Here is a 19,116-nt window from a genome sequence, read left to right on the forward strand (position 1 = left end):
CCCGCTGGAGGCTTGAGGCATAGTCTTGGGCTAAATTGAATCAGAGATGCTCTGGACTCAGGGAAACGAGGCCCAGGATAGAGAGGTGAAACTGGGAGAACTAAGTGAAACTCTGTAGAGTGAACAGGTGAGACCCTCCTGGACTGTTCTACAATGTAGCTCCCAACGCACCTGTAGCCAGGGACAGGCTCTTTATTTTTTTATTTGATTTTTATTTTATATTGGAGCATAGCTGATTGTGTTAGTTTCAGGTGTACAGCAAAGTGATTTGGTTATACATATACGTGTATCTATTCTTTTCCACATTCTTTCGGGACAGGCTCTTTAGACAGCAGTTTAAAGGATTCTTATCTAGAGAAACTGAATGACCCAAAGAAATGACCTGACTGGCATTTGGAGTCCCTATCGGAATGGCTAGATTCCTACCCAGTTACCTCATGGGACGCCTGCCAGGTGATACGCACACCCTGCCAGCGTTTCTAATCAGTTGTGTAGGGACTCACTGTACCTAAATATAAATAAATTGTATATTTTCTTTACAGATGTGTTACATATATATGTGAAAGTCTTAAATATAAACGAATAGTGAGAGGATCACCAGATATTTGAGTATGGCTCCCAGCAGAAACTATAGAATAAAATATCGAGATCAAAACAGAGAGAGAGAAACGGGTTGGGGGGCTTGGAAAAATATAGATAATTCAAGAAGCGAAAGAAGAGCTTTTAAAAATCTATAATATCTTCAGAAAGATGGGAGACAATATTATCTCCATGAAATAAAAGGTAAATTCTATAAAAAAAGAAACACTCAGAAAATAAGAAAGAGATCTTGGAAACTAAACTCAGAGTTAAAAAAAAAAAATTCAGAGGTGTAAAAGGTAAAGTCCAGCAAACTTTCTAGAAAGCAGATTAACAGGCAAAGTTGGATAGTGGGGTGGGAAAAAGAAGGTAAAAAAGGTATTGGATCAGTCCACAAGGTTCAGCATTTCGCTACAGAGGTTCCAAAAGGAGAAAATAGATAAAATGGTGGGGAGCCAAATATCAGAGAATAATTCAAGAAAACTTGCAAACCAGAACAACAGGAATTTCCAACTCTAACGGGAAGAGAAAGTGCCCAGAACGATGGATAAGAAAATATCCTCATTAAGGTTTTTTTACTATGAGATTTCAGAAAACCAGGGACTAAAAAGGAGATTCCTAAACCTTCCAGAGAAATAAAACAGGTCACAGATAAAAGAGCAGGAGAACCAGTGGCCTCAGACTTCTCAACTGCAACACTGGATGCTAGAAGACAGTGAAACTCAGCCTGCAAAATTCTGAGGGGGACGAATTTTTACTTAGAATTAAATGACAAGCTTAATTAGCAAGCACGCGTGAGAGTAGAGTTAAGACTTTTTCAGACACGCAAGGAAGGTCTCAACAAACTTACCTCCCATGTACCTTTTCTTAGGAAGCTACTAGAGAATGAGCTCCACAAAAATGAGGATGTAAACCAAGAAAGAGGAAACCATGGGATCCAGGAAGCGGGGGACCCAACACAGGCGAGAGGCACAGGGATTTCGCAAGATGGTGTTAAAAAGAAGCCCCAGGACAACAGGTGGGCAGCTGGCCTGGGAAACCACTAGACCGGACGGACTCAATGGTAGGCTTGTGGAGGGAAAAACAGATCTGAGAGATTCATTTGTTGAGTTGCTCACGCCAAAAGTGATTTTAGTAGGGCTTTTATAGTTCCTTTGAAAAGGTCAAGAGTGATCGGTAATAGATACACACAAGAAGGAAGGAAGAAAAAGGTAGCACCAGGAAAAAAATATTGAACAAGCTAGGAAGTGCGTTCTTATACTGCGTGGCTCAGCAGTAAACAATATTATGTGGTCACAACAATGTAAACACAGAATATCGATTTAACCCCAAATTGCAGTTTAATCAACTGGAAATATGGGGGAAGAACGCTTGTTGGGAAGTGGTGATGGTGTAACAGTGTCAAGTTTTCCTCATTTTGCAGAGTAGTAAGACATTAGATAATCTCTAAAAATGATCATTTAAGAAATATCAGTGTCCATATATCACTTAAATATATGGAATCAAATATCAGAATTGAAAGTTAAAGGTGGTGTCCTTTCTTTGCCATGACGGGATTCAACCTCCTTGACGGGGGAGAGCTGGGTTAGACTTACTGGTTAGTCTTCCTGCCCTGGGCCAGCCCACAGGTTAACCAAACTTGAGAGCAACCGCTTGGGGCAAAAGTCTTACCCGTATAGGAGGCTACTCGCTCTGGCAAGTCATTATCTTTCACAGTAAAAGCAAACCACAAACAAAAAAGAGGTTTCTGGGGAGCTAGGAGAGGGTGGTGGAGACAGGTGGGGATGGCTGGTTTTGATTATAGGCCTCTTACGGAGTACTTGCTTTTTTAAGCTACAGGCGTATATTACTTTGATAAGTATTAAGTTGGTTTCTTAAATTACTGGAATTGGAAATAGAGGTTATCAAACCAAAGTGTGCAGTACCCCTCCGCCCCATAAAAGCAAAAACAGAAAAGGAGGAAGAGGTTGATGGTGCTTTTCTTGACGCCTTTCAAGACTCATTTATTTATCTCATATCTGATTGCAAGGTGGGAGCCTCAGAACCCTCTGCCAGTCTCACTCCAACCAGCATCTCCTGTCATCTGCGACCACCCCCCGTATTCTGTGTTTAAGCTCTTAGTGGGCTGCTTCGTGTTCCCTTTATAATACCTGTATTTTCCCTCACCTGGGCCTTTGCTGGCTGTGCAGTTATATGCACCTTCCATTCATACATGTTCTCGAAACACACACACATGCACGCACGCACACACACACACATACCCCTTCCCAAAGCCCCCTGGTTCCACCTGCATCCCTACCTGTTTATATCTCAGCCAGGATCCCTCTCTGGATCATAGCATCCTCCCCTTTCCTTTAATTCCTGTTACATTGTCCTTGATCACCACTAACTGATCACACACTGCTTTCAATCACGGTCATTTTTTCCCTTGTCCAGTCTCTGTTAAGAGCTAGCAGGTGACAAGGGCAGGAACCATACTGCACAGATATTTATTCCTCCTACAGAGCCCGGCAGAGTGTTGACATAATCCAGGTACTGCCTCAGATAATAATTAAATGCATAAATGAATCTTTCATTAAGTGTGAAATATGTCCAGTCATATGGCCCAATGCTAAACATCTGTATCCATGTAAATAAATATTGCTAGAAGGTAAGGAGTTTTTGTTCCTTATTGTTTTAAGGAAGCTTACGTGCTTTCTCCTAAAAGAGGAAGATTGTACTCAGAGCCCAGATGGTTAACTGCTCCCTAAAATTTGTGCTTGTGCTTCCTTTGTGGGGAATGTGGAAAACTTGTCACCTGGAGGGTTTGTATTTGACTCCGCAGGGCTTACAGGGTAGCCTGGCATTGAGGAAAATGTTGCGAGTAGGTTGTCGCCTTCCCTCAGGGTAGAGAAGCTCCTAGACACCCCCCTGCACCTGGTGGATGTAGCCCTGCCTAAGATGTGGCAGAAGGAAAACCACTAATATGAAGCAGGCATTCAGTGGATACCCGGTTATAACGTGGTCACCTGGTCGAGTGGCACACTAGGGCTCCCAGCCACAGCTTCACGTCTAATTGCTCTTTCTACTTCATCAGGCTTTATACCGTGCTCCCCAAATCTCCTTATGACCACTCAGACGATCACCTAATAAGTTCAATAACAAGCTTAATCGAAAACATTCCCTTTTCTTAAGTAACGGAATGCCCATCAGTATTATGGTATATGCACACAGTGGAGTACTATGGGGCCATTAATAAGAATGAGGTAGGGCTTCCCTGGTGGCGCAGTGGTTGAGAGTCCGCCTGCCGATGCAGGGGACACGGGTTCGTGCCCCGGTCCGGGAAGATCCCACATGTCGCGGAGCGGCTGTGCCCGTGAGCCATGGCCGCTGAGCCTGCGCGTCCGGAGCCTGTGCTCCGCAACGGGAGAGGCCACAACAGTGAGAGGCCCGCGTACCACAAAAAAAAAAAAAAAAAAAGAATGAGGTAGATCTTTAAGTTGTGATACGGCAAGGGCTTTAACACATATTGCTAAAGGAAAATGTAAATGTGGACTAGGATGACCTCTTTCATGTCTCTACTCAAATACCATCTTTTCCATGAGGCCTTCCTTAACCACTGCATTTATAATTGCAAATGCTCCCCGCCCCTCCCCCCCCACTCCACCGGCTTTTTCTTCATTATCGTTTATCCTTATTTGACCTAATGTTTATTTCACTCTTTTGTTTATGATCTAGCTCCCCTGCTGGAATGTGAGGTGCATGAGGGATGTTGCATGTTTTACTTACTCCTTGTCCCCCTGGAAAAATGAATGGCTGGGCGAATGAATTTGTATGAAAAAGTTTATTATTTGCATAGAAGGTTACTATTTGCCCAGCATTTCTAGAAGGCTACACAGACCTAACGGTAGTTCTCCCTGCGCAATAGAAATGGAAGCACATGGGAGGAAGGCAGACTTTTGTTGCTTATATCTTACCATGGACATGCGTCACTTTTGAAGATAAAGACACTAGTGTAATAGGGAGTCCCGTGTGAAGTGTTTCTCGAATAGCTGTAATAAAATATAAGTTATTTAGTCAGCACCATTTATTTCTGGTCCTGAAGTAATGAACATCATTCAGAATTTCTCTTCTGTTCAGAATTCAAGTTGTAAATGGTCCATGATTCAAGTCCACACTTCATATTTTACGAAGCCTTTACCAACAGAGACATTTTATTTTCCACTGGAGGGGAACGATCTGTACGGATGTTGTGGCGGGAAAATATTCGGGTTTTGGGCCAGATAACATTTGTATCTTCTGACTTTCAGCTAAGTGACCCGGGCGGGTTACTTAACTACCCTGAGTCTCAGTTCCTTTCCCTGTAACACTGGGATAATTTTTCCTAAGAGCAAAGGATGTTGTCCAAGCAAAACAAGATGAAGTCTGTGTATTCAGGGCCAAGCAGTATCTGGTTCAAAGCAGGGTTCGGCAAGTGTCAGGTTCTTCCCTCTTCCCTGCAGAAGGTGACCAAGGGATATTCTTAGCCCTAACTATTCAAAGCATGGCCCCAACATCACCAAGGACTTTATTAGGAATGCAAAATCTCAGGACTTCCCTGGTGGTCCAGTGGTTAAGACTCCATGCTTCCACTGCAGAGGCTGCGGGTTTGATCCCTGGTGGGGGAAGTTACCCATGCCGTGGGGCGTGGCCAAAAAAAAAAAAAAAAAAGAAAAAAAAAAGAAAAATCTCAACGCCCACCTGACCTAATGAATCAGAACCTGTAGTTTAACAGAATGCCCAGGTGATTCCTCTGCACATTAAAGTTTGAGAAGCTCTGTTTTTATGCTTCTTACAAATGTTTCAGACAGGCTTGTATTAATCTTATTTTATCTTCTGTATTTTGTAAGATGTATTTTGACATCTTAGAGTCTTGCAGATGCCAAGGAAGCACCGCCCTTCCCAGGGTTAGCTGATTCCTAGAGACAGCGAACAGCTTGCCTGGGAGCACACCTTAGATTGCCAAGTGAACCAATCCTGAGGCCATGCCCACACCTGCCCCTTTTTATCAGGCTCCTGCAGTCCAGTGACTGCTGTGACTATCCCCCTGCCCTAAGTCACACCAGGGCCAGGTGCTGGACAATCAGGAATCATCCCTGTGCCCCAGAACGCACTGAAATTATTGAAGCTATCCAGTCCTAAACCTTCTTAGCCTGCAGAAACCACAGGAAAGGCTTTTGCCCACATTTTTTCCTTATTGCCTCTCCTCCTGAGCAACCCTGGTACCTCTGCACGTGGCCCTGCGTGGCCTGATGTGGCACTTCATGCCTCTTCCTCTTGGAAACTATATGTAACAAACTATCTTTTCTATGGCAAGCATCTCCTAACCTGTTCCCCATACCATACCTGCATAAAACCACAACCCTGGATACATTTAAAAACAGGGCTGCCGGGTTATATGCCACTTTTAAACTTTTTTCCCGGGTTGAATGCCACTTGCCAGTCCTTCCCATTCACCTTGCCGACTTTGGTTTCATTTGGAGAAGCGTGAGGGTGCCCAGCAGAGCCAGATGTTCTGGTGGAGCATGACTAGCAGGCTGAAAACACAGGAGGATGCTAAGCCACTTCATCAGCCTGAACTTACTTTTAGATAAAGATGATCAAAGATAGCCATGAACAAGGTTGTACATCTGCTTAACGCAGTCTGACTACATTGAATGCCAATAATGGTCCTTAAGCCCGAGCTTTGTACACTCCAGAAACTGCTAATACAAATGATTAAGACCTATATACATTAATGTGTATGCAATAGATAACGAATAAGAACCTGCTGTATAAAAAAATAAAATTCAAAAAAAAAAAATAGTAAAGAGTAAAAAAAACAAAACAAATGACTAAGACCTCCAAGATCGTGGAACTGTTTGAATTGAAACACACAAACTTATTTACAGTATTCTGAGATGTCAAGGAAATGAATGAAAACCTGCCATCCACATCCATTTATTTCTTCCCTGTGGCTTCTTAATATTGTGTATATGTTTTAGGTAGAAATAACTCCTACCAGGGAGCGGCTGTCATGTCACCAAGCAGCTTCCCTTCCCACATTTGCCTTTACCTCTTCTCTCTTCTGTTTTGAAAAGAATCTTGGTATATGGAAGTGAGCTAACTGAAGCTGAAGTTAATAAAAGCAAATATTAAAAGAACATAAAAGGGACTTTTCTTCCTATGACTCAAAGAAAAAAAAATGCAATAAGGAATATCTATTTCAGAAATACTCCACATGTGTTAGCTAACGAGAACAGAAGATAATAGTTTCACAGTAACTTTTCCCTTATAAAAATTTTGTACTACAGTTTTATTAAGGAATTAGGATTTGATTAGCAACTTTTAATTAGAAATATTAGATAAGGAAATTTTCCATTACGTTATGACTATCAGTTTTGCTTCCATAAAAAAATAAACCCACACACACAGAGGTAACTACGTGAGGTGACGGATGTGTTATTAACTTTATTGTGGTAATCATTTCACAATATTTGTGCACTGATGAAAAATTAATCAATAGTCGATCTAAGAAAAAATTGTAAATTTTATTCAAACCAACCTGAGGATTATAACCCGAGAGACAGTGTCTCAGAGAGCTCTGAGAACTGTTCCGAAGAGGTAAAGGGGGAAGGTCAGTGTATATGTGATTTTGCAGAAGGGGGTTCGTGCAATCAAGCACACATCTTGGTAGAAGGTTACTGCTATTTGTAAGGAACAGATACAGTTAATGGTTTTAGTGCTTTTCGAAGTATGGGAAGATGCAAGAAACTGAGCTCATAAAATTTTCTCCTGAAAATATCAGCTATCTAAGGGTCACTTCTGCCAGTTTTCCTAGAGCACGAAGTACTGCATCCTGATCTTTGCCCTGAATTCCTTTCAGGGCGCATTGTAGGTCAGCGACTGCAGTGATCAATGACTTGAGTCTTGTAGAACTGGATGGTGAACGACATTCCTTATTTTACAGTCCCTCCTTTTCAGCCTTAATTTCTACCAAGGTTTTGGAGGTATACCATGACCAATTTGTCCCACTATGCTAGGAATGCTCATTCCCAGGCAAGGCAAGTATTTCGTTGATGGACCACTCAGTGTGCTATTACTGGACTAGGCCCTGTTAACAGTAGCCAAAAGCCCAGTTTTATAGGTAAGGGAACTGAGACTCTGTTACGGTCCAGGAGATGGTTCCCTCTTGTTGTTTCTTTCCACATCTAGGGTTGCACTATTACCGTCATGGATCTTACGGAGCTCTGTATTTGGTCAGTTGTTTCAAGTCACCTCGTCATCATTATTTCTTATCAGAGGCTCAGTCACACATTTGGTAATGCAAGAAACAACAATCTTGGAAAACAGGCAGAATACAAGTAACACAATACAAGTAATACAAGAATACAAGTAATATGGTTAGTAACATGAATAAGGTCATAAGTATTTAAGCTAAGGACTTCCATTTGGGGGTGCCCAGTATCTCCTCAGTCTTTTGACCAATGTGGTCTGCACCAGTCGCTGTCTTTAAGGGAAATGATATATTGGCTTTGTATCAATACATAAAGTTCAGCAGAGATGTCTGTACATACAAGGCGAGTGGCGGGTCATCCTGAGCCCTTACGTGATTGAGACAGGAATGTTACCTTCCAAGGAGTTACATGGCTGGTGCCAGAAGAAGAGAAATTGATCTTTATGGTTGAGCCGGCCTTTCTGCCATTGGGGAGGTCTGGTTAATGCAAAAAGCAGGTGCACTGTGCACACCAGAGGGTTGGGAGGAGGCCCAAACGGGCAGAGAAAATAATTTCTGTTTAAATTTTTCTGATTTTGCCTTCAAATGTGAATTTTTATTTCATCATATGTATATCAAATCATCGTGTTAAATGCATGTCATACAATTTTATTTCTCAATTATACTTTGATAATGCTGGGAGGGGAAAACACTTATTTGTCATGATGATAAAAAGAAACTTTGGCTACAGATATCAGGATTTTGTTTTCCATTCCTGGCCCTATCAGATTCAACATTACAGCCCGAGCAGTGTCTAAAATTTGACTTGTGGTGTGGCCTGCACAAACGACAGCGTCCCCTGAACGTCCCACCTGCTTGTTTCTCAGTAGGTATTTTGTTTGATTTCTCCTTGACCCTTTTCCAAGAAACCTAATTTGCCCAGGGGAGTCTCACACAGGAAAAGAGTGTTTGCATCTGCTTAGGGAAATGTGCCTGAAATAATGACTTATTTAGAACGAGTAACAGAATGGAATGGAATGGATTGATAAGCCAGTTTGAGCAGGCAGAGAGCAACCCAGGCCTCGTAACTCTTATAAAAGGAGCCCTGCAGCAAAGCAGTTTGCCCAGACCGCCTGCCAAAACCTATCTCCCTTCAAGGAACGTTGTCTCTGTAAACTCCATGCAAACTTCTGACTCCTACAAACACCTCGAGGCACGCTATCTCAAGTTCCACTTATACTTCTAAGATGGTGCGGATTTCTCGGTTCAGCCCTGCGGACCCCAGGGTAGAAATTGCTCTCCGAGGTATGTTACCCATTTTAAACTTCCTCGAGTCCTTCAGATGACTGCAGAGCGCTGGGTGGTGGTAGTGCTGTGCCCGGTAGTTAAGGCACTTCCTTGGTGGCCAGGACAGGTGGCGGGTGTGCTGAGACCTGGCTTCCCCCGAGAGAGTTGGACTCAGCTTCTTTCTCGCTTAAAATGAACCAGGCGGTCAGAAGTAGGGAGTAGGGAGCTGACGTCCATCTAGCAGAATGAAGGATGAATTGAAGCAAAGAAAAAAGAAGAAAAGAGAAGAAAACAGAACATTGCCCCTGCATGGCTCTTTTGTGCTGCTCCATTTCCCATTTCTGTTGCTTTGTCTTTTTTCTCTTCACTTGTCTGCCAAGAAGTTGTAGTTGATTTGATTATAACCATAGCCTCAAGGTTGGCGGCTCTGAAATGTCAGAGGTAACAGAAAGCTTCTTAAAATAAATTTTGAAAACGTGCAGCTAGGTTAATTTCTTCCCATCTTAATGTTTCTCCGCTATTTAATACAAAAAAAAAAACCCACAGAAAACCCCACAGCCCAACCATTGACCATATTTCAGTTAGCAAGTTTAAGCTTAAATAAAGTTCTGTTTATGCAGAGGGGTAAGGAGAGCTTCCCTTTTTAAAAAAAAAATTTTTAATCTATCTTTGCACAATTAGCAAATTATTAAATGACCTTTCCTTCAAAGTCTGCAAGCCCTTGCTTGTTTCCACTAGTAAGAGAACATGTTTTACAAGGTTCACGTTGATTAATTGACAAATGCTGGTAAAATCAAAACAGGGCTAAAATGCAGTCCACCGGCATTTTAAATTCCTTTTGTTCAATAATGTTTCAAGTGCCTATACATTTATGGTTCGCCTTTCAATGAATATTACTGTCGTAATTGAAACACCTGTTGTGGAAACATATGTCTGAAGACGACAGTCAGAAACCCCAGCTAAGACTAAACATTTCTATATCTGCATATGCTTTTCTGCTCAATTAAAAGCACTGATTGCTGTGAGCACTTTAAAGATGGATGCTTTATATTTTATGCGAAATGAACACTAACACATTTTAATACATTTTGAAATTCAGGTACCCTTGATTGACCTAAGTATAGTGTTCCATACATTCATAGAGAGCTTAAACCATACAAATCAATCAATAAATGCTCTAACCTACTAGCCTCACGCCATTCACTGAAAGCATGGCATTCTTAGCTCATTGCCACCCAGCTGTTTTGGCAGCTCTGCTGGGCTCCATTAGAGGGCCTGGAGCTTGGCTGTTTCACACTCAGATGTGTTTCAGACATCGAAGATGCTTGGCCAAACCCAGATTCCCGTTTTTTACTCGTAAGTAGCTGTCCAGTAGAATTTCTTGCATCCCAGGACAAACCTGAAGGTGCCGAGGATCCCAGCAGGAGAAAATGTACGTTAGGTCATAGACTGTCCTGCAGAGTTCCCACACCCATCCTGTCGTGGTCCTTACTCACTGGATAGACTCAGAGATTCTGGTGCCTCAAGAACCACCCTAGCGTGTAGATTCAGGGCTCCACCAATCTGATAGCTTTGTCTGGGCCATCTTCAAAAGTCCTGCCTCATCCCAGTTCTTGGGAAATTAGATATCGTCCAAAAGTGCCTTGACATGCTCTTCTCAACAAAGTCATTCTAACTCAGCAAATATTTGCCAATTCTCCTAGATGCCAGGCCCTGCGCTGGGCCCTGGGGATGCAGACATAAACCCAGACAGACTCTCTATCCTGAGGGAGCTTACAATATCCAATCGTAACTGTCAACATTTGCAATTTGTTATTTGAGAGGTGTCTTTACATAGTTTGCCAAATTCTTTTGAGTCCCTATAGGATGCCAGGCACCATTCTAGGTCTTCAGTAAATATTCTAAATGTTTTCTTTGTCTGGTAATCATCAGAGACCTCTATGTTCTGGTGGCCCCCTGAGGCAAATCTCATTTGCGAGTCTTCTGTGGGAACTACCTCAGTTGCTGGTTACCAGGTAACAGTTGTACTCAAGAGTACCACAGCTGCCAGACCTGGATTTGGTCAGTGGAACTGAACTGAGACCCTCACTCTGAACTCAAAGGATGTGCCGCCCTCAGGATGGGCGTGAAGATCCTGGAGCAGGAATGTGGGGCTGGTGATAACGGACTTAAGGACAATTTGGGCCATTTAGAATCAGGCTGATTGGGGAATGTAGAGGCACATTAAACTGACAAGCCAGGGCAGAGGTCTGGGCAGAAGTCACACTGGGCCAGTAAATGGTAGAATTCCAAGTGACTGACTAGAAGGTAAGGACAGAAAGCAGACTAGTGGAGGCAACCCGTTAGATCAGACAAGGTGAGTTGTCGGAGCCGGCAGCCCAGCCAGCACGTGAGCGTTCCAGAACCTCAGCCACTGCTGCTGGCATGGGTCCAGCCATCGCATCACGAGCATGAGACATAAGGATGATAAACGGGGAGAAAACCTCTCCCATGGAACTTGGTCGCAGGAAGTAAAATGTGCTTCGAGTCACCTAGATTACGGGCTGAGAGCAGACCGGGCAGCGTGGCAGAGAATTTCTGAGTTTGGGCTCATTACGTTCTCGCAGCCCAGACATCATTAAGACAGCGTCTGGCGTGCGATAAACACCGTTCTGCCAAACTGACCTGCGTCCTGAGAGGGAGGCAGGTTCCAAAATGAAGCGGTTTGTACATGGCAATATTATAAAAATTAAATTAAACTGCCCTGCCACTTAATGGAGACCAAAGAAAAACCACAGGAGAGTCAGACACCTGAGGAGGAGGACCGTTTGTCTAAATGATACATGCGTTGCCCCTGTATTGATGTCGTTCCCTCCTTTGGTTTCTTTCCTGTGGGGTGGCATTTAGCAAGGAGAGGACAGAGCTGCACAGAACTGGGAAGTTGGAAGTGTGTGTGGTGAGCTGTGAGCTGGTCGGAGATGTTTTCCTTGTGGGAGCATTTGGAAAGAAAGAAATGAAGAGGGAAGGGTGGAGGACTGAAGCCCTGCAGGACTCCCAGGTTTAAGTCTGCGAGATGCCAGAACTGGGTGACTTGCTTGCAGCTCGCCCAGGATCCCTTCTGATCTTCCCTCGGGAAGGTACTGCCTGCCCGTCTCCATCACCCAGGGGCTCCTTTATGTTGATGGCAATAGCCACCAGTCAAAAGAGTAGGAAAGATGATTCCTTGTGACCTTAATAAAAGTCCTGTCGTGCCGGTGTTGTGCATCACACACGGAAGCTGTAAAACACAGTCTTTTTCAAAGTGTCCTACGTCCCCAAGTTGGGCGGGTGGGACATGACAGAGACCCCCCCCCCCACACACCCGAACAGCAGTTATGCTCACTGCCACTCTGACCGCTGAAGCCATGAAGGACCACAGAGCCATTCCTCACTCTGCAGTCCCGAACCAACATTCCCTATTTTGACACTAGATGGAGCGTTGTTATTATTACAGCGGCTCTCAAATGTGCATATGTAAAACCCAGAAGGCTGAAAACATTTCTCTAGAACATTGTATTATTCTGCCGAATCGGAGAACACTGGGAGAGGAGAGCCAATGCGAAGTGTGTAATCCAAACACTGGCTTTTCCTTTCCACCCGAGAAAACCGTGACCAGCCCAAGTTCATGCGGTGAGTCAGCAGCAGACCCAGAGCCAGAAGCCAGGCCCCAAGTCTAGCGAGACCCAGGCGGCCCCACAGTCTGCACACCTGCCCGGGGAGGAGGGGTGACACGTGGGTCTAGGGAGCCACAGTTTCAGCTCTCCAAAGCTGCCTTCTTTTACATGGGGAATAATAAGAGGGTTAAGTCTCCAAGGCACGTCTTCCTAAAAATACACTCTTCCTGCATCTTGGCTCTACTTGTTGATGGCTCAGAGAAAACAGTGAACACAGTCCAGACACTTGGTTCGTTTATCTTTTTAACCTCTCTCTCACACACAGGCACACACACCCGTACACTTACACATACACGCACACCTCTTTGAAAAAGTACCAATATGAATGAATTAACTTTTATAAAATGAATAAGCAAAACTATAACCTATTATATTTAGCTTCCTGCTGACTTAAATTTCCCTTAGGTTTTTAACTCCAGTTTCGTTAGCTTCTAGGCCCTGTGGAAACCCATCAAAGTCTTGTCCTCTTCGTGGTCTCAGCCTCTCAGCAGCGTCTTCACTTGGGCATTAGAGCCTCATGCCTCCTCCGTCCGGGTCTACCCAGGAGACCTTGCTTCCCCCCTTCCTTGTCCCTCTGTAGCAGAAGAGGGACACAGTACAAAATGTGAAGTCTGCAGCCCAGCCTTCATCTGTATTCAAGAGACCAATGTGATTAAATGACTGGGAGAAAATGATGGGTTTCTCCTTGCTCTCCTCCCTTCTGACTAATAGGACCCAGCACAGAGCAAAATTCTTACACACCCTGTAGTTGATAGCTCTTGGCAGACTTTTTTCTTAGCAGATCCTCTTAATGAGATCGATTTAACTTGTATTTTAAACAGACCGAAAAGGCATGATTATTGCAGTATGCTTTTCCTGATGTCATTGGTAGCACTTCTCACTCACAAACCTACGGTGCTGATTCCGACTGTTACTTCCGTTATGGCATCATTCTCTCTCTGTTTCTACCAAGGTACTTTAAGTCCTCTCCTTCCTGTTACATGTACTTCTAACCATTTAGGGTGCTTGTGAGAAGGGCAGGCCAGTGAGAAAGAAACCATCTAGTTTGTGATTTTTACGTCATGTTAGACTTCTCAAACTTGAATCTTTTTGAAGGAAAACACCTTTAAAAGTCTGATTTTAAACCCTTGGCATGGATGGGCTGATTTGGTTTTGGTTTTGGTTTTGGTTTTGGTTTTGGTTTTGGTTTTTTTCCTCTGGCTTGGAATGCTCTCCCCTGCCTGGCCTAATCTTCTTCATCCTTTAAGACCCAGCTCAAATGTCATCTCTTCTGCTGAGCATCTACCCTCCCTACTCCCATGTTCCCTTCCAGAATCCTCACTCTTTATTCTGTACTGCCAGAACATTTGATTCATACCACGAGAATGTAACCCCAGCACATTACAACCAGATATACGTGTGTCTGTCCCGCCAGACCAGTTGCAGGCTACTTGAAGGCAGGACCAGCAGACGGTAGTCATCTTGCATCACCTGCTCAGCACAGCAGATGAGGTGCCCTGGGAGTTCTATACATATTTATGGGGTCGACTCAAATTACGGCAGCATCAGCTCTTTTAACATCAGGGTTCTGAGGTTTTGGAAAGTGTGTCAAGTAAAGGTATAATTTTAAAACCGTGGTCTTCTGAAATTTTCTGAAGAAAGAACTTTATATTCTTATTTTTAAGGGGAAAGTGTTAACATAAAACTCAGCATACGTTGCCTGCATCTGGGGTTACTGGTCATGTGTTTGCTCCCCACATCTTAACGGGATAGAAATTTTTGTCACCAATTCACTTCGCCTTGTGCAAAAGATATATCCTAGAAAAGTTGTGTGTAAAAGTGATGTCTGTAAATCAAGTTAGGTTTTAAAAATGCACTGAGGGAGCGGTTTAAAGAAAATATTTTTCCAAGTGAACGAGGATAATTTTCCAAGTAAAATGGATCATTTCTGGACTTAACCAGAGAATTTGCCTGTTGTAGAGAAGTATTTTTCCTAGAATGATAAAAGGCTCCCCTATATTCAAAATTCACCTGGCATAAATTTCATGCTTTTCCATAGTCTATTTAAAACACTGGACTTACTGCTAAGATTTTAAATTTATACAACAGATATTCTTGGCTTACTAACAGTGAATAACTTCTCACTGTCATAAAATTGATATGTATTATGCATTATTTCTGGTTCAGTTACTTTAAAAATTACTTGTGTGGGCATTTAATGATTTAACACAAAGCTTCTTGGAAGGAGTCAGTGTATTATACTCTTGATCTGCAAGTAGAGCTGGGGGCTGATGTGAAGGCTTACGCTGTCCCGGGATGTGGAAAAGGGGACCAGGCACCCGTCTCAGTGAAATACTTACCATCCGAAGAACCGAAGATGTTGTGCTGGGGACTAAAGTTTTATACGAGTTTTATTTAAAGGTTTCCATTTTCCTTTTTTCTAGATTGGCCGAAGGGAATTGAAGAGAGGGGCGGAGAAGTGTAAGTTTGGGGTTAGTGCTGTTAGAGTTTATAGTGAATGACTTACTCATTGTCCCTTTCCATTCAGAGTTCAGGGCCACCGCCACCTCTTCTCCTATCCCCCGGTGGTGGGCACAGCAGAAGTCCTTTAATAATGCATTCACTGAGTTTGAAAAACAATATTCTTGGCTCTGAAACTGCATTCAACACATCCTCAGCAAATGCCGTGTGGCAAACCTAGTTCTTTTAGACTGCGGTTCTACAGTGCATCAGTAAAGCACGCGGGTGTTGGCCTTTTTCAGTGAACAAGACGAGAAATGTTGAGGACCTTTTAAATTAAAACGCAACTTTAAATACGCACTCTCATTTTCCTGGACAGCTGAGGCCTGCCTATGCTAATACGCAGCTGATCTTAGGTCTGCGGAGGGCTTGGGAATCGGTCACACCCAGTTCATCTTTGCTTGTCTTAGCTCCGCCTGTGGAAGCACGGGGCCTGCTCTGTTCAATTCTCCCTACATTTAGGCGTTCAATTTCCCGGGAAATCTTTCTCATGCCTGGACACTTCTCTCGTGAGCATCACATTTGGACCAACGTATATGCCTCCACCCAATTTTAATTAAGTAGTAAAGCTGATCTCTATTTATTAGAATTTCAAAAATAGATATCCCCCCTCCAACCTCCACTTTAAAAAACGGTTTTATTGGCTGTGTCTTTTCTCACTCCTAAAAAATATCTAAGGAGAAACCCCCTACCTCATTGTGAGAGCTCATCCAACTTTGATTGCGGGTCCTTGGGATGAGAACACGCAGAGACACGTGGTTGCCTGGAGGTTAGGTTTACCCAAATGTGACCGTTACTAGCAGACCCGCCGTACTGCCTTGGGGCAGGTAGGTTCTGGGATGGGCCTCCAGGTGCGAGAGTGGCATCTGACCTATTCCACTGGATTAAAAATTAAAATCTGTTTAGAAGCAAGCTGCTCACTTCTAGCCTGGAGCTTCTAGCAGTAATCCCAGGTTAATGAATGTGTTTCAAGGGAATAGCGTTTCCTTCCTCCTTGCTTCAATTTCCCCCTCTCTCTTTTTGTTTTACTTTTCTCATCTGCCTGCTTTCCTGTTTGGACAGTGGCAACAACCATCATAATTCTAATAATCTGAGCTGAATACTGATTTAGAAAGGCTGTGTACAGCCTTTGTAAGAAACGACACAGATTTAGCTTAGCATAAAGTAATTTTCAATCAGTTAACTGAAGTCTCTAGTACACAGAGAATCCTTTTTTGATTACAGCTGTTTGGGGAAAATTGCAAATAATATAAAAACAGGCTTACATCGTAGACTTTAGCTAATACCTAGGATGCGATAAGGAATTATTCCAATTTCTTAAATTTACATTTATACATCCAGTACTATGTATTGACGGCTGGTCTTCAGAATGATGATCAGAATATTCAGAGATATAAAATATGAATAGGACAGTTCTGTATTCTTTCTTTGTTTTTCATAATTCTGACTTTTTTTATTGTAGCTTTATTTTTATTTTTTTAAACATCTTTATTGGAGTGTAATTGCTTTACAATGGTGTGTTAGTTTCTGCTTTGTAACAAAATGAATCAGCTATATATATACATGTATCCTCATATCTCCTCCCTCTTGCGTCTCCCTCCCACCCTCCCTATCCCAACGCTCTAGGTGGACACAAAGCACTGAGCTGATCTCCCTGTGCTATGCGCCTGCTTCCCACTAGCTATCTATTTTACATTTGGTAGTGTACATGTCCATGCCACTCTCTCACTTCGCCCCAGCTTACCCTTCCCCCTCCCCGTGTCCTCAAGTCCATTCTCTACATCTGCGTCTTTATTCCTGTCCTGCCCCTAGGTTCTTCAGAACCATTTTTTCTTTTTTTTAGATTCCATATATATATGTGTTAGCATACGGTATTTGTTTTTCTCTTTCTGACTTACTTCACTCTGTACGACAGACTCTAGGTCCATCCACCTCACTACAAATAACTCAATTTCGTTTCTTTATATGGCTGACTAATATTCCATTGTATATATGTGCCACATCTTCTTTATCCATTCATCTGTTGATGGACACCTAGGTTGCTTCCATGTCCTAGCTATTGTAAATAGAGCTGCAATGAACATTGTGGTTATGGTTCTTTTTGAACTATGACTCTTTTTGAATTATGGTTTTCTCTCGGTATATGCCCAGTAATGGGATTGCTGAGTCGTATTTTTAGTTTTTTAAGGAACCTCCATACTGTTCTCCATAGTGGCTGTATCAATTTACATTCCCACCAACAGTGCAAGAGGGTTCCCTTCTGTCCACACCCTCTCCAACATTTAATGTTTGTAGATTTTTTTATGATAGCCATTCTGACTGGTGTGACATGATACCTCATTGTACTTTTGATTTTCATTTCTCTAATGATTAGTGATGTTGAGCATCCTTTCATGTGTTTGCTGGCGATCTGTATATCTTCACTGGAGAAATGTCTATTTAGGTCTTCTGCCCATTTTGGACTGGGTTGTTTATTTTTTTAATATTGAGATGCATGAGCTGCTTGTAAATTTTGGAGGTTAATCCTTTGTCAGTTACTTTGTTTGCAAATATTTTCTCCCATTCTGAGGGTTCTCTTTTCATCTTATTTATGGTTTCCTTTGCTGTGCAAAAACTTTTAAGTTTCATTAGGTCCCATTTGTTTATTTTTGTTTTTATTTCCACTTCTCTAGGGGGTGGTTCAAAAAGGATATTGCTGTGATTTATGTGATAGAGTCTTCTGCCTATGTTTTCCTCTAAGAGTTTTATAGGGTCTGGCCTTACATTTGGGTCTTTAATCCATTTCAAGTTTATTTTTGTGTATGAAGTTATAGAGTGTTCTAATTTCATTCTTTTACATGTAGCTGTCCAGTTTTCCCAGCATCACTTACTGAAGAGGCTGTCTTTTCTCCACTGTATATGTTTGCTTCCTTTATCAGAGATAAGGTGACCATATGTACGTGGGATTATCGCTGGGCTTTCTATCCTGTTCCATTGCTCCATATCCCGCTTTTGTGCCAGTACCACACTGTCTTGATTACTGTAGCTTTGTAGTATAGTCTGAAGTCTGGAGCCTGATTCCTCCAGCTCTGTTTTTCTTTTTTTTTTCTTTTTTTTTTTTTGCCGTATGCGGGCCTCTCACTGTTGTGGCCTCTCCCGTTGAGGAGCACTGGCTCCGGACGTGCAGGCTCAGCGGCCATGGCTCACGGGCCCAGCCGCTCCATGGCATGTGTGATCTTCCCAGACCGGGGCACGAACCCGTGTCCCCTGCATCGGCAGGCGGACTCTCAACCACTGCGCCACCAGGGAAGCCCCCCCAGCTCCATTTTTCTTTCTCAAGATGGCTTTGGCTATTTGGGGTCTTTTGTGGTTCCATACAAACTATGAAATTTTTTGTTCTAGTTATGTGAATAATGGCATTGTTAGTTTGATAGGGATTACACTGAATCTGTAGACTGCTCTGGGTAGTATGGTCATTTTCACAGTGTTGATTCTTCTAATCCAAGAACATGGTCTATCTCTCCATCTGTTTGTATCATCTTTAATTTCTTTCATCAGTGCCTTATAGTTTTCTGCATACAGGTCTTTTGTCTCCTTAGGTAGGTTTGTTCCCAGATATTTTATTCTTTTTGTTGCAGTGGTAAATGGAAGTGTTTCCTTAATGTCTCTGTCAAATTTTTCATCATTAGTGTATCGGAATGCAAGAGATTTCTGTGCATTAACTTTGTATCCTGCTGCTTTACCAAATTCATTGATTAGCTCTAGTAGTTTTCTGGTAGCATCTTTAGAATTCTCTATGTATAGTATCATGTCATCTGCAAATAGTAACAGTTTTACTTCTTTTTTTCCCGATTTGTATTCCTTTTC

At 42.7% G+C, this 19,116-nt stretch overlaps 1 protein-coding gene across 7 annotated transcripts in view; it reads left to right on the plus strand.

Moving 5' to 3' along the window:
- ENOX1 (ecto-NOX disulfide-thiol exchanger 1) overlaps positions 1-19,116 on the plus strand; it is a 622,833-nt gene that overhangs the window by 352,270 nt on the left and 251,447 nt on the right. For 3 of the 7 annotated variants that reach the window (XM_032611631.1, XM_032611630.1, XM_032611632.1), the window contains exon 5: positions 1,451-1,597. The exons of 1 other annotated variant lie outside the window; for it this stretch is intronic. In XM_032611631.1, the coding sequence (XP_032467522.1) occupies positions 1,510-1,597 (88 nt within the window). In that variant the 5' untranslated portion in view covers positions 1,451-1,509. Of the gene's footprint in view, positions 1-1,450; positions 1,598-8,580; positions 8,679-8,959; positions 9,098-15,194; positions 15,232-19,116 lie in introns of those variants that run through there. 3 more of the 7 variants (XM_032611636.1, XM_032611633.1, XM_032611634.1) reach the window with 3 other exon arrangements.

This window comes from Phocoena sinus, chromosome 18 (genome assembly GCF_008692025.1).
Source record: "Phocoena sinus isolate mPhoSin1 chromosome 18, mPhoSin1.pri, whole genome shotgun sequence".
Classification (NCBI taxonomy): Eukaryota; Metazoa; Chordata; class Mammalia; order Artiodactyla; family Phocoenidae; genus Phocoena; species Phocoena sinus.